Source organism: Arvicanthis niloticus, chromosome 12 (assembly GCF_011762505.2).
Source record: "Arvicanthis niloticus isolate mArvNil1 chromosome 12, mArvNil1.pat.X, whole genome shotgun sequence".
In the NCBI taxonomy this organism is placed as follows: domain Eukaryota; kingdom Metazoa; phylum Chordata; class Mammalia; order Rodentia; family Muridae; genus Arvicanthis; species Arvicanthis niloticus.
In genome coordinates, this window is record NC_047669.1 from 31,614,890 (window position 1) to 31,635,631 (window position 20,742).

The window sequence follows — 20,742 nt, forward strand, 5'->3', positions numbered from 1 at the left end:
TTATTTAAAAAAAACAAAAACAAAAAAAAAAAAAAACATGGCTGAAAATGCAGGTGTGCAAGAATATAGTGAGTCACCATACTGCTTCTTTCATGCTTGATACCCAATTTCCTTACTTGCTACAAACATTTGTTAGCATATAACAACCTAGTTCAATTTATACTACAGAATACCTTGTAATAAATTACCCTGAATACTTACTTAATATTTTTTTTAATTCTAGATATTATTTCATGGAGTGTCAGTATGTATAATTACCCTGATGGTCAATAGATTTATTTTGCCAATGGCAGTTACTAAATTAGGTAAGCCCTACTGTTTACTATGATGAGAGAAAAAGACGTATTCCAAATACTCCAAAAAGCACTGATAAGAAAATGTCTACCTCTTTGTCAGAGACATATGTGGAAGCTAGCTGTAGCTCCCTATGATGTTAGGATAGCAAGAGATAATGTTGGGACAGGATCTGGATTTCAAACAAGGGTTAGTGCATGTTTTAAGACTCTTTTAATTGTCAAGCTAAAATTGGTTTTGTCTCTCCTACAGCATTTATTGTAAGTTGCATTGACTGTATAATTTCTAATTATGTTAGTGTATTGAAACCTGGCATGTCTGTTACAGGAGTCTATTAACCAGCTTTTGTCTCACTGCCCTGAATATTAGAAAACCTTGGTTCTCTGAAAAAAAAAGCTTGAAAGTGCTGGAAGGAGTGAGTTAGGCTTTAAGCAGAAGCAAGAGGGCAGCAGGCTTGATTATTGCTGGTATAACAGCTTTAATTCCATTAATTGCTAGCACCACTGCTTCTGCAATAGCATTGACACAAGAAGTTAAGACAACTATTTTTGTTAACCATCTAGCAAAAAAAAATTGTTACTAATGTAATTAATACAAAAGGATTAATATAGGTATCTGGAACAATGAATGATGCTCTATAACCCATTCAAATTATCTGAAGGAGGTTCAGGGCTCAAGAGTTAGGAGCCATCCCAAGTGTCATAACAAATATCACTGGAGTAGTGTTACTTTTGAAATTCACAATGATTGTCATTATAGTTAGAAAAAAGTTTAAAGACACCTGTAGGATATTTGGCATAATCTTAACACCTCTCTGGGTCTGTTAACTTTGCATAGTGAGATTATGAATTTAAAGAATGCTGCTCTGTTGACCTTTGATGCTGCAGATAATGCTGATAAAATTATCTATGGCCTGAGCTCAGTATTTCCATTTTGGACAAACCTCAGGAATGGCATATATAACTCGATCAGGCATATATAAAAAGATATAACCCATTCTTGTCCTGGGAACTTTATTCCTGCCCATCATTTTAAAGCTTATCTGTAACAACATCAACATGTTGGCAGCCACAGTACATGGCTTAAACCTGAAAATGGACCCCCAGACAGAGTTATTAAATTAACAGCCTGGCAAGCCAAGGATGGTTAAGATCCTGCCCAGAGCCTTACCAACCTAAGACACAGGTGCATTGCCTTTGATAATGCATATTCCATTACAGATAAGCAAGGTATTCTTGTCAGAATAACCTAAGACAGGCTTAGCTTTGTTACTGAAATAAAAAAGAGGGAGAGGTAGAGAGCCTTTGGGACTGCTTGGCAAGAATCTGACATGGGCCAAGGACAAGGAAAGGGGCTGCTTGGCAGGAATATGACATTGGCCAAGGACAAAAAAGTAGGCTTCAAGTGGGAATCTGACATTAGACTAGAACAAAGAAGTAATTTCAGGTAGGCATCTAAATTGTAGGCTACAACAAAGAAGTACTCTCAGGCAGGAATCTAAATTTTAGGCTAGAACAAGGAAGTAGGGTTCAAACATAAAAATGACCTTGGGCTAGGATAGGGAAATAGGCTCAGATACTTTGGTCATCCCGATAAGCCTTTAGAAACAGTAATCACAAGAATGTTCACGTAACTAGGTTTAATGCCTTGCTTTTTCTTTGACTATTTGTGTTTATTGTATTGCTTGTTCCTCGACTATTTGCATCTATTGTATTGCCAGAACCTCAACCTAGAACTGACCTTAATACATGCATGTAATCAAAATGGTATAAAAACATAAAGGAAGAGGGGATGTAGGTAGGAGGTTCTAGGGAGGGGAAATGGAGAAAGGGTATGTATGGCATCTGTATTGGAAATAAATAAAATATCCAATAAAAAAAGAAAGAAAATGTCCACCTAAATACAAGTCGCCGTGTTTTCTAATTAAAGAGGAAATTGAATTGATATATAAAATGCATAAATTATTCAGGCTAATAGACTTATTTTAAAAGATTTTTGTTATCCTAGTATAGTTAAAGGGTAGTGTAAGTTCATCCAATTATTCAGAAAACTTTTTATTAAGAATGCTCTAAATAGTAGACACTATTGTAAGAAGTATTACATTTTGAAGATGGGTAAGATTTCTTAGCTGGCAGAGTTCATACTGGAGTAAAGAAAAACAAGCTGTGAATAAGTCAAATGAATTTGTGAGATTCACAGATACACTAAAATATGTAAGCTATGTGCAAAATAAAATAAAGACAATGACAGGTGCTGCTTTCCTGAGGAAACTAGAGACTGTGTGTTCAAGGACAGAAAACAGTAGAGGGATGTGACCCTCAGGAAATATGGCAGATAATTCATCTGACATGCTTATTTGCCCATACGATTATGGACATTGTGTTCCAAGAACTTCAGTGTAAATGTCTGAGAAATGAGAGAGCCAAGAGCATAAGTTCTAATAATATGAAGTGGTGCTCCCTTATGTGGAAGATGAAGCTTAAACATTTTGTAAGCTTAAGGTCACAGTAGCATAAGCCCAAAGAGGAAAAACAACAAGTCTCAAACAGTACTGTTTCCTCACCTAGAAAACTGGGAGAAAAGACTCACTCTGAAAATAAATAAATATAGATAAATAAATAAAATCGATGGATAGATAGACTAGTGAATACAAAATGCTGAGTCATCTTTCCCTAGCATGTAGTAAGCATTCCAAATATTCACTATTGCTCTTATGTTTGGATCTTAAAAGGAGTCTGCAAGTACAAAAGCCTTGAACTGCTAGCATTTTTGCCAGTAAAAAGTGTATGTAGAATTTTTAATGGTTAAACCTAAACATACTTAGTAAACATACTTAGGGCTGGGAGATGGATCAGTGTGGATGAAGTATGTGCTGTGTAAGCATAAAGGTGTGAATCTGGATAGCTAGAAGCCATGCCAAGAAAAAGAAAAGAAAAGAAAAAAAAAGAGCCAGATGTGGTAGCATGCACCTATATCCCCAGCACAGAGAGACACATACAAGCAGATTCCAGGATCCTGCTCGCTGATCAGCCACTGTAGCCGACAAAACCAGCTCCAGGTCTGGACATAGACCCTGCCTCAAAAACTCAGAAGAGAAAATGATTGACAAAGGCATATCAATGTCAACATGTGGTCTCCACATACAACCACACAAGAGAAGTGTACCTGCAGGCATGCACGCATGCGCACACGTACACGTGCACAAACCAAAACTGATTAGTGTTGGTAAATAAAGAACAAAAGGATATTTCATAACTCATATGAAAATGACGTCTTTCTGCTGTTTGTGCAATGTGTTCTTTGCCCCCAAGGTCTTCGTGATGTCACATCAACAAAATATAAATCGGTTTATTATACATTCCAACACTTTCAGGAGCTAACCAAATCGACAGCCATGGCACTCAAATTTGACAAAGATCTTGCTAATGCTGACTGGAACATGGTTGACAATGCAATTATACTTCAAAATCCATACGCAGTAAGCATATGATAGTTTTCTATTCCACTAGAGTAAATATGAATGCCATTCCGTGTAGATTAAATCATGTGTTAATTCAAATTGAAAACATTTATAATTTTTAGATCATAGAGAGATGTATTGGCAACTCCTTATTTTCTGTCATAATAATGAGAACATATTAATATTGTGGTTATTGCATGACAAAGTAGAAATCTCAACTGATCTGAATTCATAAGACATACATGTAAATTAAAAAGAGAGAGCAACATATTGGCATGGCCTTTTAACGATATTGTAAAAACAGAAGAGCGTGAGCTTCAGACCACATCCTCTGACACAAGATCAGGAGTGAGAATGGTCTTACAATCATTTATTTATTCACAATTTATTCAGGTTATTTGTGTGCTAAGCACTGGCTACAACCTAGCACATGGTTAGTTGCATTTTATATAAAATAGAGGCCCAGGTCAGCACCAAAACTTTATCTGTGTTTGAAATAGCACTTCTATCTCAGCAACACTTAAGAATCTTTCAGATCAGACTTAGCCATTTTAAAGCACTCAAGACATCAGCCTGGGCTACAAGAGAAGCAGACTCAAAAAAAAAAAAAAAATACAATAGTACTCACCACAGCACTGAGTCACAGCTGCCATAAGGGACAGAGTCAATTATCCCTGGGTCTTCCCAAGGCCATTCTTCTCTTCCCATGTCCTGTGATATGTAGCTTTCCATTGTTGTCTTTGTCTGGGTCACATGTAAAGGGCCTGTTTTGAGGAGTACAGAGATTTGCTCTCTAGGAAGTAAGATTCCAGGTTCATTTCATGTTCATTATCTGTGCTCAAAGATATAGCTGGGGACTCAGAACAGAGTCCTGTCCAGGAATCCAGCTATTATGTCTGCTTAGACAAATACTGAGTTCATTCCAAAGGTCTCTTCAGTTTTACTGCATCTCTGATGAGGGCATTTTGCTGACCTGTCTGCATCAGGATCAGGAATGTCTGGAACACCAGTGATTAAGCTCCCTGATCCCCCCACTCCTCCAGGGAGTCTGATGCCCATTGTGGCACCAGGTATTTTCACCCCACTCCCTGTCTGGTCATAAGGAAGTTCCCAGGCCACACTTGATTAGTTTCAGAAGCAAATGATCAAGTGTCAGCATTGTCCCCTTTGTGGTGAAGCCCTGCGTGATTACTGTGTTATAGATAAGACCCAGAGGCTTCACACTCAGAAGACCTAGCTTATATTCTAGCTGTTAACTAATCACATTTTTTAAAGCAGTGGACAGAAGTGGGAACCTTGCACTAAACATAGCTAAGTCATAGAAGGTGGCTGTAATCCCCCTGCCTCAGTCTCCCTTGTGAGTAGAATTATAGGTCTGTATCTGTATCCCTAGGTTGGCCTGTCATTGTGAGAAAATGATTTTCTTTAAGCTTCAGTTTTTCTCATTGGCAAATTTTCCACATTTGTGTCTCTTTAATACATGTTTACCTTTTTTTCTGCCTTTGAATGATTCATTTAAATGAGTAGTTATCAAACTCTAAGGGCAGCAGACACAGTGATTGCTACCCACCTCTCCCAGTTCTGACACAGTGCGTGATGCCAATGTGCACATTTCCAGCAAGTGATTCTGAGGCTGTTGGGGGACCACACAGAACCATTAGCTCAAAACGTGACTGTATATGTTTTAGCTTTTACAAGCATTCCATAATTCCATAGAGAGAGAAAGGAATAAATCTTTCCCCACCACATGTCAATCGTTTCATCTCCTGTAGAACTGAGTGAATAATAAGGACACTTGAGCAAATGAGGAGCAATTGAGTATCTTTATATATCTACGAGATTCTGTAATTTTTCCAAAATGAATTAATGTGACATAATAGGCTGTTTTGCTAAACAATATATTAATAATCATGTGTTACATTTTTGCTTCTTTCATTGGCTTTATTAGTTGAGCCAAGAAGAAATAACGGAGCATCAGAAGGTGAAATGTCCTGATTGCAACAAGGAAATAGATGAGACCCTCAACATCGAAGCCATGGAGCTGACCAACAGGCGTCTCCTGTCAGCACAGATAGTTAGTTCTCTGCTACACTCCTCTAAAAATGCTAAGGATCCAAAACTGTCCTGAACAGCTTTTCCCTTCCTTGATATATCTTGATTACCTCCACCTACACAACTCAACAGAGGCATGCTAGCACGAAGGCTAGTTTGGGGAGAATTCAGAAAGAGAGAGGTGGGGTGAAAGAGTCTAAAGGAGTAAGGAAATGAAAGAAAAAGGGAAAAAGGAAGAAAGGAGGAATGTAGGGAGGAAGGAAGGAAGGAAGGAAGGAAGGAGGAAGGGGAAGAGATGAAAGGAAATCTCAAAAGATATGTTATATATAAATATATATTATTTCCAATATTTTCTGTGTTATAGATAGATTATATATATGTGTTATATATAATAACTATATAATAATATGTTATATATAATAACATATATTATTATATATGTTATATATATAATATGTTATATATAATAATTATATATATGTGTTATATATAATAACTATATAATAATATATGTTATATATATATATTAATAATATATGTCATATAATAACATATATAACAACATATATGTTATATAATAACATATATAATAACATATATTATTATATATGTTATATATAATAACATATATTATTATATATGTTATATATAATATGTTATATATAATAATTATATATATATGTGTTATATATAATCTATCTATAACACAGAATATGTATATTCTGTGTTATATATAATCTATAACACAGAATATATAGAAAAGACTATATAATAATATATACTATATATACTATATGTTTTTATAAATACTATATATTTATATATGTACTATATATTATATATTACACACAATATACAATATACAGTACAAGATATATGATATAATCATATATATCATACATCATACATCTTATATCTTATATATTAATTGTATATATAAAGGTGTTTAGTTTGGAAATTTCACAGATGCATTTAGCAGCCTTGAGCTGTGTTTAAAACAGCTGGTTTCATAGTACTAGCATCTCCAATTCTAATCCAAGCATTTTCTATCAAATTCTCTAATAAATGCAGCTAGTGGCTATGGTGTTTTCATTCAAGTGTCAGTTAAGGATTAGAGATACAGAGCTTCTGTAGGGAAGCCATGAACAAGAGTCTAGGCAGTTGCTTTTAGCCTAGTTTCAGCTTCCTCTCCGGGTTAGGACGTTGAGCACATACTAGGACTCACACTTTCACAACATCCATGTTTATTCTCCTTCCATGCAGAACAACCCATGCTTTTCCATTGTTGCAGCCATTCAGCATTCTATCCCTTCTGCCTCCTCACCCTACTTGGGAAATGGGCAGTCTGTAAGCTCTGAGTTTCGCTCTTCTACAATAATCAAGGCAGACATGCAGACATGCAGACATGTTCTCTCGTAAGCCCCCACCTACTCCAACCTAAGCATGCGGAAGCATCATTGTCATGTCCATAGTGGATGAGTAACATGGCTGCCAGGTACTGAATCTCAACTGCAGACTGCACACTTGTCACACCAGATTAAGTGTTACCATCTGCAGGGCAAGACTGTTCTCTCTCACAGTTAGGTGAGCAGTGGGAAAATTTTTGCTATTGTTTTTGGTTGTGTTTTGTTGGTTTTTTTTTCAGCTCTTCTTTCATTAGCTCTCTGAAAGCTGATGCTCCAGAGAGCCGTGGTCCCTAAGGAAAATGTAGAAAAGACAGTCACCAGGGTTTTTTCCCTGAAACTCTCTATTAGCAGCTTCTAAAGCAAAAACAACAACAAAAACACCCCTTCTAAAATATATGCCAGCGGAAAAGAGGGCAAAAATGTGGGTCAGAAGGAAACTGGAATAGGAGAGGCAGCAAGCAGACCTGTTCCGAAGTAGAAGAGGATTTCGAAAGAAGGCAAATAGGGTTGGTTGTGGCCTCACCCTGGATAATCAGGCCAGCCCTGCTTGCCTTCTTTTAGCTGTGATGACTTACCGTTTCCTTTGATTAGGGAATCAGAAAGGAGAGCTTGAAATTAGTCTCTAACTCTGAAAAAAATGGGAACTGCATGCCACATATTGTGACAGGGCTCAGGAAATTAAAACTACTTTTCTAGTTTTTCTGTGAAACTCCCCAGATCAAAACATTCTAGTGTAATAGAAAAATCTTTAAGCTAGAGTTTGAAAGCCACACTGTGGACACATCAGCCACTTGTACAGCTGTCTAATCTAAATCGATCTGAATATACTAGGCACTCTCTTGCAATCGGGACAGCAGACTCTTCATATTGCTTTTCCAAATGCACGACTCAGCCTTGCCCATCCCCTGAAGCACAGCCATCCTCTCCCTCTTGAACAAGCAGCAGCCTCAGACATCTGTCTCCTGAGAGTCCACACCTCCACACTCCCCTCCTTTCTGCTGCGTGTCTCCTTGATGCACTTGCCCACTCAAAGTTGTTCACTCAACTTTGCCACATGTCTTGGCTCCTCCAAGTGTGCTTACCACACAATTTCTGTCATTGTTCTTCTGTCTAACAGGCACCTGCCATATCTTTTATACATTTTGTTATTAAATTTTACTTTAATTTTTTTTACTGAAGGTAGATTTTTTATGTAATATATTCTTATTATAATTTCCCCTCCCCTAACTCCCCACAGACCCTTCTTATCTTCTCACCCTCCCAAATCCATAGTTGTCCTTTCTATCTCTCATCAAAAAACAAGCAAATAATAATAATAATAATAATAATAATAATAATAATAATAATAAATCAGAATAGGGCAAAACAAACAGAATAAAAGAGACAAAGAAAAGGCCAAGAAATACATATAGAAGCAGAGGCACATTCACACACAAAGAAATTCCACAAAAACACAAAATTGGTAAACATAATATATAAATAAAAAACCTGTAAGGTAAAAAACAAACAAACAAACAAACAAACAAACAAACAAACAAAAAGCATATATAAAAAAGCATTATGATACAAAAATCCTCCCAAAATACCACTGAGTTTGTTTTGTTCTGGCCATCTAGTGCTGGGCGTGAGGCCTGCCCTTAAGTGTAGTTTGTATACCCAGTGAGGCTTTGCTAGAGAAAACTAATTTTCTCTTTTCAAGAGGTTATCAACTGGGAATAGTTTCTGGATTAGGGAGAGGAGCCCACGTCTACTTTCTGTCTCAGTGCTGAGACTTGATCTGGCTCAGACCTTCACAGGTCCCATGCATGCTGCCGCAGTCTCTGGGACTTCACACGTGCATCAGTCCTGCAGTATTTAGAAGGCTTCTTTTCCTTGGTGTGTCCCATACCTATTGGCTCTTACAATCTCTCCTTTTCCTCTACAGAGCTCCCTTGGCCCTGAGGGTAGAGATTTGATGGACACATGCTGTTTAGGACTGAGTGTTCCAAAATTTCTCACTTGTGAACATTATCCTGCTTTGGGTCTTGGCCTTTGTTTGCATCTACTTCAGGAGGAAGCTTTTCCGATGATGGCTGAAGTGAGACACTGATCTATGAGTACATCGGAATGACATCAGGAGTTACTTTGTGTGTAGTTTCCTTTAGCACAGTGCTTCTCGACCTGTGGGTCAAGACCCTTTGAGAATCAAATGACCCGTTCATAGGGATCACATATCAGATATTTACATTATGATTCATAACAGTAGCAAATTTACAGTTATGAAGCAGCAACAAAAATGATTTTGTAGTTGAGGGTCAGCACAACTCAAGGAACAATTTTAAAGGGTTGCAGCATTAGGAAGGTTGAGAACCACTGCTTTAGCAGAATAGTAGTGTTTGGTTTTCCGTTAGGTTAACGGCCTGTCTAGTCTCAGATTTTTGGTCAACCAAGCAGTGTCAAGGATGGGATCCACGGAATGGAGTGAGCCTTAAATCTAACAAGGTAGTGGCTGGTTACACCCACAAGCTTTGTGTCCTTATTTTATCAGCCTCTTTTGCGATCAGGTCACCATCGTAGATCACATGGTTTGCATCTGGGTTGGTGATTAGCTTTCTTCTCTCTAGTATGTGAAGTACCTTGTAAAACTGTGAACACTATTCCGTAGAGGTGACACCCTAGATAGGAATTCTCTCTACTTCCGTACTGTGTTCAAAGAGTTACGTAAATGTTGCCTTCAACTATAAGTGTCTGGAGAACAACCGATAGCATTGGCAATAGGGTGGGTTATTTGCAGACTTCTATGTTCCATTTGGCCAGCAATTCAACACATTCCACTCACTGGAGGTTTTCTTTGAAAGAAAAAGATTTCTAGTGGGTGCTTTCTCTCCGGTGTTTCTTGGTGATCTTGTTTAGATGCATTTATGTGTGTATATAACCTTCTACTATATTAGGTTTCTTGACAATCCCTCAAATGACCCTTAGTTTTAGCTCTCCATTCCTGTAGTACCTCCTTTTCCTGCATCACCCTCTATCTCCCCATTTGATCTTCCTGCTCATTCCTCCACCTCTCTCCCAACCTCATCCATCCGTAATTATCCAGGAAAGAGGGAAGGCTCTCCCTAGGAAGAAAAATAGAATACATTTTATTTTTAAATAAGAGTTCATTTTCCTTCCAAGGTAAATCTAGGAAAGTAGTCATATCAAAAGATTGTGATGTATCAATACATCTAATACTGTATGTCTAATACTGGATGGCATAACATGAGGTGGAGAGATGATACTCAATACTTGTTCACTTAAACCTATCCGAACAATGTCTATGTTTTATAAGAAAAAGCAGTCAGGCTATTTGAGCATCTTAACTCTGTTCTTAGCTCTTGCTGTTTCTGTTTTTAGTTCCCTGCATTCCCCTCCCTGATGTCTTTCCTTCTTTTGTACAGAAATACATAACTTCTTGGGGTTTTTTTTGTTGTTGTGGTTGCTGTTGTTGATTCTGCCAGTTAAGCTAACTTTAAACAGTATAATTATCTGGGCATGATAGCATATGCCTTTTGTCCAGCACTGTGGAGGCAGAAGCAACCTAATCTCCCTGGGTTTCAGGTCAGTATGCTTTACATAGTGAGACTCTGTCTCAAAACAAACAAAACCATATCTAACTTTATCATAAAAACTGTGAATATCAATAATTATTTAGCCACCTATTTCTAATTAAAAGCAGTTACCATAGATTAGTTCATATATATTTATATATTTTTTCCTCTGATTTCATTTTTAAAGAAGAAAACTAGTATATGAAGCCCTGTACAAAAGATGAGATCATGAAGATTAATTCGGCTCAGCAGTCCAAAAAAAATTTTTTTTGGTAATTTTCAATCTTTAATTTTATATTTTCCCTAAAATAATTGCAATAAAATAATTTTATTACAGAGCAAATAGTTGCTCTGTTAATAGCCAGCTTTTGATAAATATGCCTTCTTAAATACACATTCTTCAAAATGTTGATATTCTATATTAGCCACTGATACTTTCAAAATTTCCAACCAAAAATATCTTTACATTTTACTTCCCAATGATTTAGTAGTTATATGTGCCCAAACTTTTGACACTGCACAATGACACATCTACAGATTTCATACTTAAGTGCCATACAAATAAACAAACAGATCACACAAATCTCTCTCTCTCTCTCTCTCTCTCTCTCTCTCTCTCTCTCACTCACTCTTTCACACACTCTTAATGTTCTAAGTAAGTCTACTAGTTTGTGGTGGATCACATTCATAGATATGAAGAGGAGCACACAGCTCCATGCTACTATGAAGCAAGTCTGACGTGACCTGGTAGCTCATGTTTCCAATGTAAAAAAAATCATTTGATCATTTAATTTCTAAATATTTTCCAGACCTAAAGTATAAGAGATGCACCCAGTCAGTGACATGCTCATATGAAAACAGAGTAATTTATATTTTAATTGAAGTTTATAAAATTAATTATAACATCTTTTTCCACTCAGATGTTTGCAGACTTTTATTTTATTGGAGTTTAAAATGTTTTTGAAGCCATTACTTTAAGTCATTTACCATATTTTTTTTTTTTTTTTGATTTCAGGAAAACACAGCATTCCACAGCCACTAAAACAAATGCAGACAACTCTCCTAAGAGTTTTGCTTTTATCACTGCTGTGTGTAACTCAGAATTGTATCTGTTTACTCTTTCCTCTCCCTACGTGCAAAAGAAGAGACTCAAGATGACTGCATGACCTCTGCAGTTCTGTTTATCTGTCCCTGAATTATTTTTACAATCCACTGCCCCTGTATCTTCTTGGTTTCTGTCCTCAATTGTTTGATTACTGTTATTACGCCCCTAGTTTTTGATACTGTGCTTCTGTGCTGCGTTTTTGTTCAAAAAGAAATGTTTTGTTTTGTTTTTTGGTTTTTCAAGACAGGGTTTCTCTGAATAGCCTTGGCTGTCCTGGAACTCACTCGGTAGACCAGGCTGGCCTCGAACTCAGAAATCCGCCTGCCTCTGCCTCCCAAGTGCTGGGATTAAAGGCGTGTGCCACCACTGCCCGGCGTTTTGTTTTGTTTTGTTTTGTTTTTCTCAGCAGGTTGCTCGCTCTGCTCAGGTCACTCCACAAGCTTGGAGTCAATCTTTACCTTAGCTGTCTTCACCTGTTTCCTGTAACGTGGCCAATTTTCTTTCTGTGCTCTCTATTCTGACTCTGATGGTGGTAACTGGCCTCTTTCAATCTCCAAAACGTTGTCATTCAGATCTCAACTACTTCTGGTCAATTGAAAGGATATATCCTCTGCTGTTGTACATTAGAAAAGAAAGTATGGTGTAGCAAGAAAATCACACAGAATGGTGTTGTATTGTAATGTTGGTGAGAAGCAATGCTTCAAATTCAGAAAAGTCTGGGCTTCTAACTTTATCTTGAAAGTGCTGCCCTTTGCACCTGTCAAACATAGAGTGGACTAGATTCCTCATGAAGTACAACATGCGTAGACTAATTAAGTCATTAAGAGTTGCTTTGCTTTCCACAATCAACTGTTTTCATTTTTTCTGTTTGGTGAAGATAATCATTTAAAAATTTACATCTTTCTAGTCTTTAACCACTTTGCCATTAACATTTCTAAGATTTAATGGTATCCATATTATTTTTGACGTTCTCAGTTCTTTTTCCCCATAAATTACTATTTTAACTTTAAGGTTAATGAGAATATTATTTTAATTATATACTTTCCATGTACGTTAATGCTGTTTAAGGAAACGAGTGCTGCTCTATTGAATTCCTGTTGCTATAGAGACATATTCAATAGTTCTGAGGATTAAGCCAAGGCTCCTGGTATGCTAGGCAAGTCCTCAACCTTGAAACGCCATCCTCAGCCCCAAGAGTAGCTTTGTAATCCCTCATCCTTCCAGTTAGTAGATTTCTCTTTCTAGTATAGTACCCTCCAAGTATAAAATCACTGTGATGTTCATCGATAGTTGACGAAACACCTGCTACACATCCAGAAACCTTTCTTCCATTGCACTCCATATTCAAGTTTAGAAATTTGTCCTATCCAGTGATTCTTAGCTGTGAATGGGTCACTTTTATTAGATACAGCACCCAGTGGTAGTTCCCATAACCTCAAACATAGTCCCCAAAGCTCGGTAGATTGTCAATAAACAGCGAAAGGGTGGTTGTTTTGTCTAATAGACAGCAGAGTTGGACTGTGAAATATTTGGGAACATAGAATTAAGGTGGGTCAAGATTATTTTAATCCTTCAGATTTTTAAATACCCTGAATAAGTTTCACAGTTGGGCCATAGCTTGCAACAACCCCAAAGTTATTTTTCAAATAATTCTCATTCTTGGAAAGCTGGTAAAAGACTAGCAGTTCCAGAGTTTCCAATTGACTTATTCCACCCAAAGCCTGTATCTATGCTGTGGCAACACAGCAGCCAGAACGCTGTAGGAAGATTTTTTTTTCTGCAAGTATCCTAGATCATTTAGGGACTTTGCCTTCTTTTTCATGCATTTTTTTTCAGTGAAGGAGGTAATAAGTTGTCATTGTGTCCACTGCACATATTAACTTTAATCAACACTTCTTTTAGGCGAGCTACCAACGACAGTACAGGAATGAGATTCTGTCCCAGAGTGCAATGCAGGTGTTGGTAGGGGCAGCCGGAAGCTTTGGTGAGAAGAAAGGAGAGTAAGTATGTTGTCAGGAGAGGGCTTCTCCCCTAAGCCACATGGGAGTTTACATGCTTGTGTGTTGTAGTCCCCCCCCCCCCCCGGTTCACCTGGTATCATTTGCACAAACCAGCCCCTGCTCAACACACCACACTCAGTCTTCTTTCCATGTTCCAAACTCGAGTCTTTCCGGCTGGTGTACTTGGCAAGCATCTCCTGAAAGAAATAATCCTTTTCTCTCTTTTCTTTCCCATGTGCAGAGCTAAAAGGTAGCAAACTGTTTCTCCTTTTAGCCTCTCTGAACATTTGCATAGGAGCTAAGTGTCCCTTAGTCTCTGCAGATGCATCCTCCCAGAGCATAAATGTTAACGCCTGGCATAGTCTTTGTGAACTGGTACTGATTTCCTTAGATCCTTCATCTGAAGAAAGCTGCTGTGTTGGGAAGCACCCTTAGGTTACCCTTGGCAGGGAAATGTATTATCTAACTGAGAGTAGGGGAGCAGTTAAACTGCACTGCAGTTGACAGGGTGTCTATCCAAAGCCCAGACATGCCTCCCAAACCTATGTCTTCCCCTGAATGCTAAAGAAACTTAAATCCAGCTAAAATGATTCCAAGGCCATTTCCAGAGCCTGCTTTGACATAAATACTTGGCTCATCATCCCACAAAGAAGCCTGGGCTTTGGTGCCCATACATCCTAAATATGAGGTATCAACCTTGTGTCCACTCACATGTGGTAGCCCATACAATAAAGGAAACAGCTGTATATCAGAAGAGAATCATGGCTCATTCGTAGCATGAGAATGCACAACAGATTTAAATGCTCACTGTAGTCCAAGCACAGACTTCTCCCAAGAGCACAGGAGTTTTAATTTTGAGCCAATCATTACAACATTTTATGTATCAAGGTAGAAAGATAAAGCATGTGCTATTTAAAATCTGGGTTTCTGAACATATATTAAATACATCTGTGTATGACAGAAGAGTCTCCATTTGTTCTCTAAATCCATGCCTTTCAAAGGGATCGATGACCTCTGGAGAATTTAAGGAGCTGGGCAAATGTATCTTTTTGAAACAATACAATGCCAAAGCTATCGGTAGAGAAGACAGCACAAAGCACAGTGGAAGCCTTGAAATGACTGAATAAATGTCACCCTAAAAATCTTCATCATTACCTTGGACTGGGGAGAGGCAGAGTGAGAAAAATAAAGCATCAGAGAGAGGGTAGGAGAGAGCCTTGATTTTTACCTTTAAATCAATCAAGCAGTAAGGCAGAAGCACCAAGTGCCCAGAGGGCTGAGAAGGAATTGACACAAAGAGAGGGTAAAATAAATTCCTTATAAAATCAAGAATGCTGGCTAAGTAAGACCAAGTCACCATTTACAGATCAGAGCTACTCCAACACACACACACACACACACACACAAAAAAATCTATAAGCAGCTCAGGTAAGTGCTACCAAAATGCTTTGAAGGTCCTTGTGACATTGACCTCTCCAAGTTAACCTTCTTATAGTCACTTAAACCCAACCACTTGCCTGGAAGGGAAATGTGAGGTGGCCAAGATACTTCATGTACTCCTGATTTATCCCAGCCTGACACAGGTCTTTCACCCCTGTCAACAGGCGTGTTGCTGAGATAATTTCTTCATTGCTGAAACAGATTGCGGCATCTAAAATGAAAACCTAGATGTCAAATATTTGAAACATGGTTGACTGTTAAGATTTCTAGCACTTGTAATACTTAATAATCTGAACTCTCTTTAATAAGTTGGTCTCACAACCTGACTCCACAGATGTGTATCTACAATTCAAGACTTGGAGCCACGCTGAGATGTCCTGTTTCGTCATCATTACACAAAGTAGTCCTCCCGAGTTCTGATGGTACTGTGATGGACTTAACTCAAAATGTTTAAAATACATTTAATGATTCATTCTCTCTCTCTCTCTCTCTCTCTCTCTCTCTCTCTCTCTCTCTCTCTCTCTCTCTTTCTCTCTCTCCCTCCCTCCCTCCCCCTCTGTCCTTCAGACATATGACTCCTGAGAATATAAAAAATTATTCAGAAAGCAAGAAACTTCTCTCCTTTCTTAGAAAATTACTACTCAACTGGGTGTACAATACGAAAAAAGATAAAGGGGTCCCATCAAGGTGAGCAGTCCTGAAATCAGAAATGTGATGGTAACTTTTGAAAGTTTCTTTTTAAATTATAATCTAAATAACTTGATGTCCTTTATAATGTAATTCCTTACACACGTATGAAAAAAGCACTTAAGAGAAGGGGAAATGTTAAGAGTGACATATTTCTTGTATTGTGGAGGCTGGGGTGTTTTGTATTTTTAAGTTGCTGTGTATGCTAGGCAAACATTCTAGTACTGTGCTAAACGTTCTCTTTTCAATTAGCATGTTAATTATATGTAGTAATATATTTCATTATGACATTTTTATATATGAAAAATATTGCATATATGAAATATTGCATATATGAAATATTGCATATATGAAATATTGCAACTGCTGTTGCCCACTCTTGTCACCCTCCAACTCTTCTAAACTACTCTTCTATGTTCATTCTTTGTGTGTGTGTGTGTGTGTGTGTGTGTGCGTAAGTCCCAAAATCAGTTTCCTTTGGTTGTTGTCTTGGTATTTCTATTGCTTTAATGAAACTCCATAACCAAAAGCAACTTGAGGAAGAAAAGAATTCATTTCATCTAACAGTTTGTAGTACATCATCCAGGAAAATCAGGGCAGAGACTCAAGGTAGGAATGTGGAGGCAGAAATTGATTCTAAGGCCAAGGAAGAGTGCACCCTGCTCTGCCTGCTTTTTTTATACACCCCATGATCAACTACCTGCCCAGGAGTGGCACCACTCACAGTGAGCTGGGTCCTTCCACATCAATCAATTATTGATCATCAATCAAAAGAACACACCACAGAATTGTCCACAGGCCAATTCTGACGGGAGCATTTTCTCAATTAAGATTTCTTCTTCCTAAAGTACACACGTTTATGTCAAGTTGACAGAAAACTAGCCAGCACAGTTGTTTGCTAGAGCCAGAGTAGATATTTATTTGTAGGTACCTGGGTAGGAGTTTGTTTAGGGAACACTGGCACCTAACTTTTTTTTTTTTTTTTTTTTTTGGAACTGGATTTGGAAGAGGCAGAGATTTGTGGGTCTAGATACCAGGACAGAGAGTTATAATGGACCAAAGGCTTCAGCTCAATCAGAGGAAGAAAAGTTAATTTTTTCAGGCCCCTTGTGCAAAAGGAGAGAGAAAAAAAGTATTATGCCTCCAAAATGGTCCAACAATGAGCTAATCTCATCCAGTGAGGCTTACATTTATTTCGTTTTCTTCTATTTCTGGATGAAGTGCATATTTAAAATGATCCAAAGATATCGCTAGGAAAGGGGTATCTGAAGAAATAATGGGCCTCGTCAATACATTCTCAGGCAGTTCTGTTTGCAATCTTTCTACATTTTTTAAAATCTGTAAATGCCCAATCGAAGCATGAAGAAGGGGAGCCTGGCTCTTACAGGAGCTGTGAAAAGAGAATGATTACAGGAACAACTTGTGGCAGGAGTCTGTGCAGTAGCTAGAAAGTCTGTGCTCTACTACTTACAAGCAGCGACAAATCTGAAGAAATGTTTTTCTCATTCTCCCATCAACTCTTAGCTGTATATATATCCAGAGGAAAGAGGTGACCCTCTACTCCTGACATTACAACTTCTGCATGGCCTTAGTCATCTTAGTCGTCTGCAGACCTTGTGCATTGACCGCTGCTGTGAGTTCAAGAGTACAGCAGCTGTTAGACTGGAAGTCGGTTTTCTACACTCATTTCCCCACTGTCTCTGACCCTTCTCCCATGATGTCCTCTTAGCCTCACAAAGGGTGATATAGATGCTCCCTTAGGACTGGACATTTAGCAGTCATCAATTCTCTGTAAAATTGCAAAAGGGAGTTTCTCCTACCAAAGCTGACAGCAGCAGTAGTCTATGGACATAAACATGTCTCGTTAATAGGCTTGGGTGAGTACATAATGTCTACTTAGCACAATAATAGCAATAGTTTCCCCACTAGGACCTACTACCTCCCCATCCACAGGCTTTTTGACAAGATTGACAATTCTAGACATAAATTCCCTCATCAATCAGAAAGCAATTGATTGGTCCCCAAACAGCCTCACTATGGGTTCAAGGGTTGGTCCATCTTGTCTGGCCAGTCCAGGCAACATTGTTTTACACAGTTTTCACAGCCAAGCAAGACTGATCATGACATTTTTTTCCCCAGAAGCTTCATGCCACCTTCTGAAACTATGACAGCTAGCTAGCTAATAGAAAGGAAACTCTGTTCAGCTTGATTTCTCTATATCCTGTGAGCAAGGCATTCAAGACAAACAGTAGGGGCTTACCAACTAGTGTTGCTAGGCAACCAGGAGCAGTAGCAATTGTATGTATTTTTTTCCTGGGGTGGTGCTGAGGGGAGCCTCAGGGACATTCCTGAACAACAGTTCATAGGGAAGTATCCTGCCCTTGGCACAGGGATTTTCATTTAAAAACTTCTAGGAAAAGCTTTATCCTCCCACACAAGGTATTTCCAATGAAACCTTTAAAAAAATTAGCTTACCAATCATATTTGATCAAGGATGCAGACATCTAACTAGTGAGATTACAGCCTAGAATTCAGCAGAGTTCTCTGGCTCCAGTTAAGTATGGATAAAACTGACCAAATAATGAAAAACAATTTGTATAATTTTTGTAGATTAAAATTGTGTCTTCCCTTTTTTTATGTTTTCAGATACATGTTTCTTCATGCATGCCATAAAATCGTCTTCACAAATGAATTTGAGTATATTGGATACCTAGCGGTACTAATGAGCTCATATCCTATGATAATCTGCTGGATTACCCGCCTAAAAGACATCTATGAAAACGAGATAAAATGTGCTAACTACTATTTTCTTGCATTTTATGTTCTAGAGGTTCTACTTAAGGTAATCTAAAATTTGTGCATGTGAATGTGTCATGGGAGACAAGGAAATTCCCTGACCCCATTTCAACATGAGCTGGAGTTCTCTGAGGGAGTATTTTGAAATTCTTTCTCTCTTCAAAGCACACAAACTTAATTTTTTATTTATATAAGTATACTGTAGCTGCCTTCAGACACACCAGAAGAAGGCATCGGGTTCCATTATAGATGGTTGTGAGCCACCATGTGGATGCTGGGAATTGAATTCAGGACCTCTGGTAGTGCAGTCAGTGCCCTTAATCAAGAGCCATCTCTCCAGTCTACACAAACTTAATTTTTTAAAATGATATTGAGAGCGGCAGTAGAAAATATGGATGCTTTGGGCACTGACTCTGTATTTGCCAAAATAAAATTTTAAATTATATAGGTCAAAGAGATTCAGAGAGGGTTTAAACTTTATTGATTATGTTCTTTTACAATATATTCATACAATATTTATCTTATTCTTTACCCTCCCTGAACTTCTCCAAGATTCTAATCACCTCTTCTCTTTTTCTCTCTCTCCCTCTCTCTCTCTCTCTTTCTCTCTCTCACTGTGAAAATCAAACAAATAAAACTTAATAATACAAAAACAAGACAAAACAAAAAGCACACAGAGCCCACAGAGTCTGTTTTGTGTTCACCAGGTACTCTAAGACAGAAAACCATGGTTTGAAAACAATGACAAAAAGACTTTCAGAAATGGATGTATTTGAGCATGTACCACACATGATGCCTTCTGTTAGTTTTACAATGTACTGAAATAAGATATTGGTGCACTTGCCAAGGCAGTTTTGATAAGATATTAACTTTTACCTAAGTTTTCAAGATATTAAAAATGACTTATTTTACATCATCACAAAACAAAATCGAGAGAAAAAAAAGACATCCTTTCATCAACTTAATCTTGAAATTTTTAACCGAATTAATAAAATCTGGACTGGCTGAATTACAATTTATATGATTTCCTTACTACTTAGCATCACACATTTGATATAATTAATTAATATAAACAGAGACGCTTGGGATTCTTGTGGCATTTAGGGCTGTTTGAAAGGTAAGGAGCCTTGATACAAGATAATTTTATATGACTTTGTCTTGCCTTCCAACTGCTGACCATTGACAACTCCAGTGCCATCCAAGCTGTATCATTTAGCCTACATCAGTAGTCTTTTAACAGTTTTTCTTCACTAATGGGTGGCATTCTGAGCGCCCTCCACTCACTTGCCTGAGGGTGGTATCACTGGTGGTATTTCTGACATACAGCGTCCCAGGAAGATTAGGGAAACAAATAATTGGTAATGCTTGCATTCCCTTTCGGGAGATGAGCAATGATTCCTCAGCTGTATTTAAGGAGCAGGCCACTAAGAGTTTGAATACACCCAGTGATAACACAAATTGTTTGGTTCATGTTGATGTTGATGTTGTTGCTGCTGCTGTTGTTGTTAATTTGTCTGGGGGAAAGGTGTCAAGGACATCGTGGGTTGGGGTGGACAGACAAGGACTGAGAAGTGAATATGATAGAAGACTGTTCGCCAAAGAGTCAATCAAAATATTATGTTGGAGGGAAAAGAAAGTGGAAAACATGACAGTGTAATTTTTTTTGTATCAACAGGTAGCAGCAATGAGGAAGGAATTTTTTTCACACACCTGGCTCCTGTTTGAGTTAGGGATTACCTTAGTTGGCGTCCTAGATCTAATACTTATTGAAACAGACTCCATTAGTTACACTTTTGACTTATCTGAAATTGTGGTCTTCATGAACGTGGTTCGACTCCTTCGTATACTGCGCATCTTGAAGGTAAGGAGCAAAGGAAGGACACATGACTTCTCTGTCAGCTTGGGTCAGGGAGTGTCAGTTAAAAACCAGCTC

At 38.0% G+C, this 20,742-nt stretch overlaps 1 protein-coding gene across 1 annotated transcript in view; it reads left to right on the forward strand.

The window, feature by feature from the left end:
- Slc9c1 (solute carrier family 9 member C1) overlaps positions 1–20,742 on the forward strand; it is a 69,431-nt gene that overhangs the window by 17,604 nt on the left and 31,085 nt on the right. Inside the window, exons 11-17 of the mRNA XM_076911185.1 lie at positions 224–305; positions 3,606–3,772; positions 5,703–5,828; positions 13,789–13,886; positions 15,894–16,013; positions 18,660–18,855; positions 20,485–20,670. Of these exons, the coding sequence (XP_076767300.1) occupies positions 224–305; positions 3,606–3,772; positions 5,703–5,828; positions 13,789–13,886; positions 15,894–16,013; positions 18,660–18,855; positions 20,485–20,670 (975 nt within the window). The remainder of the gene's footprint in view (positions 1–223; positions 306–3,605; positions 3,773–5,702; positions 5,829–13,788; positions 13,887–15,893; positions 16,014–18,659; positions 18,856–20,484; positions 20,671–20,742) is intronic.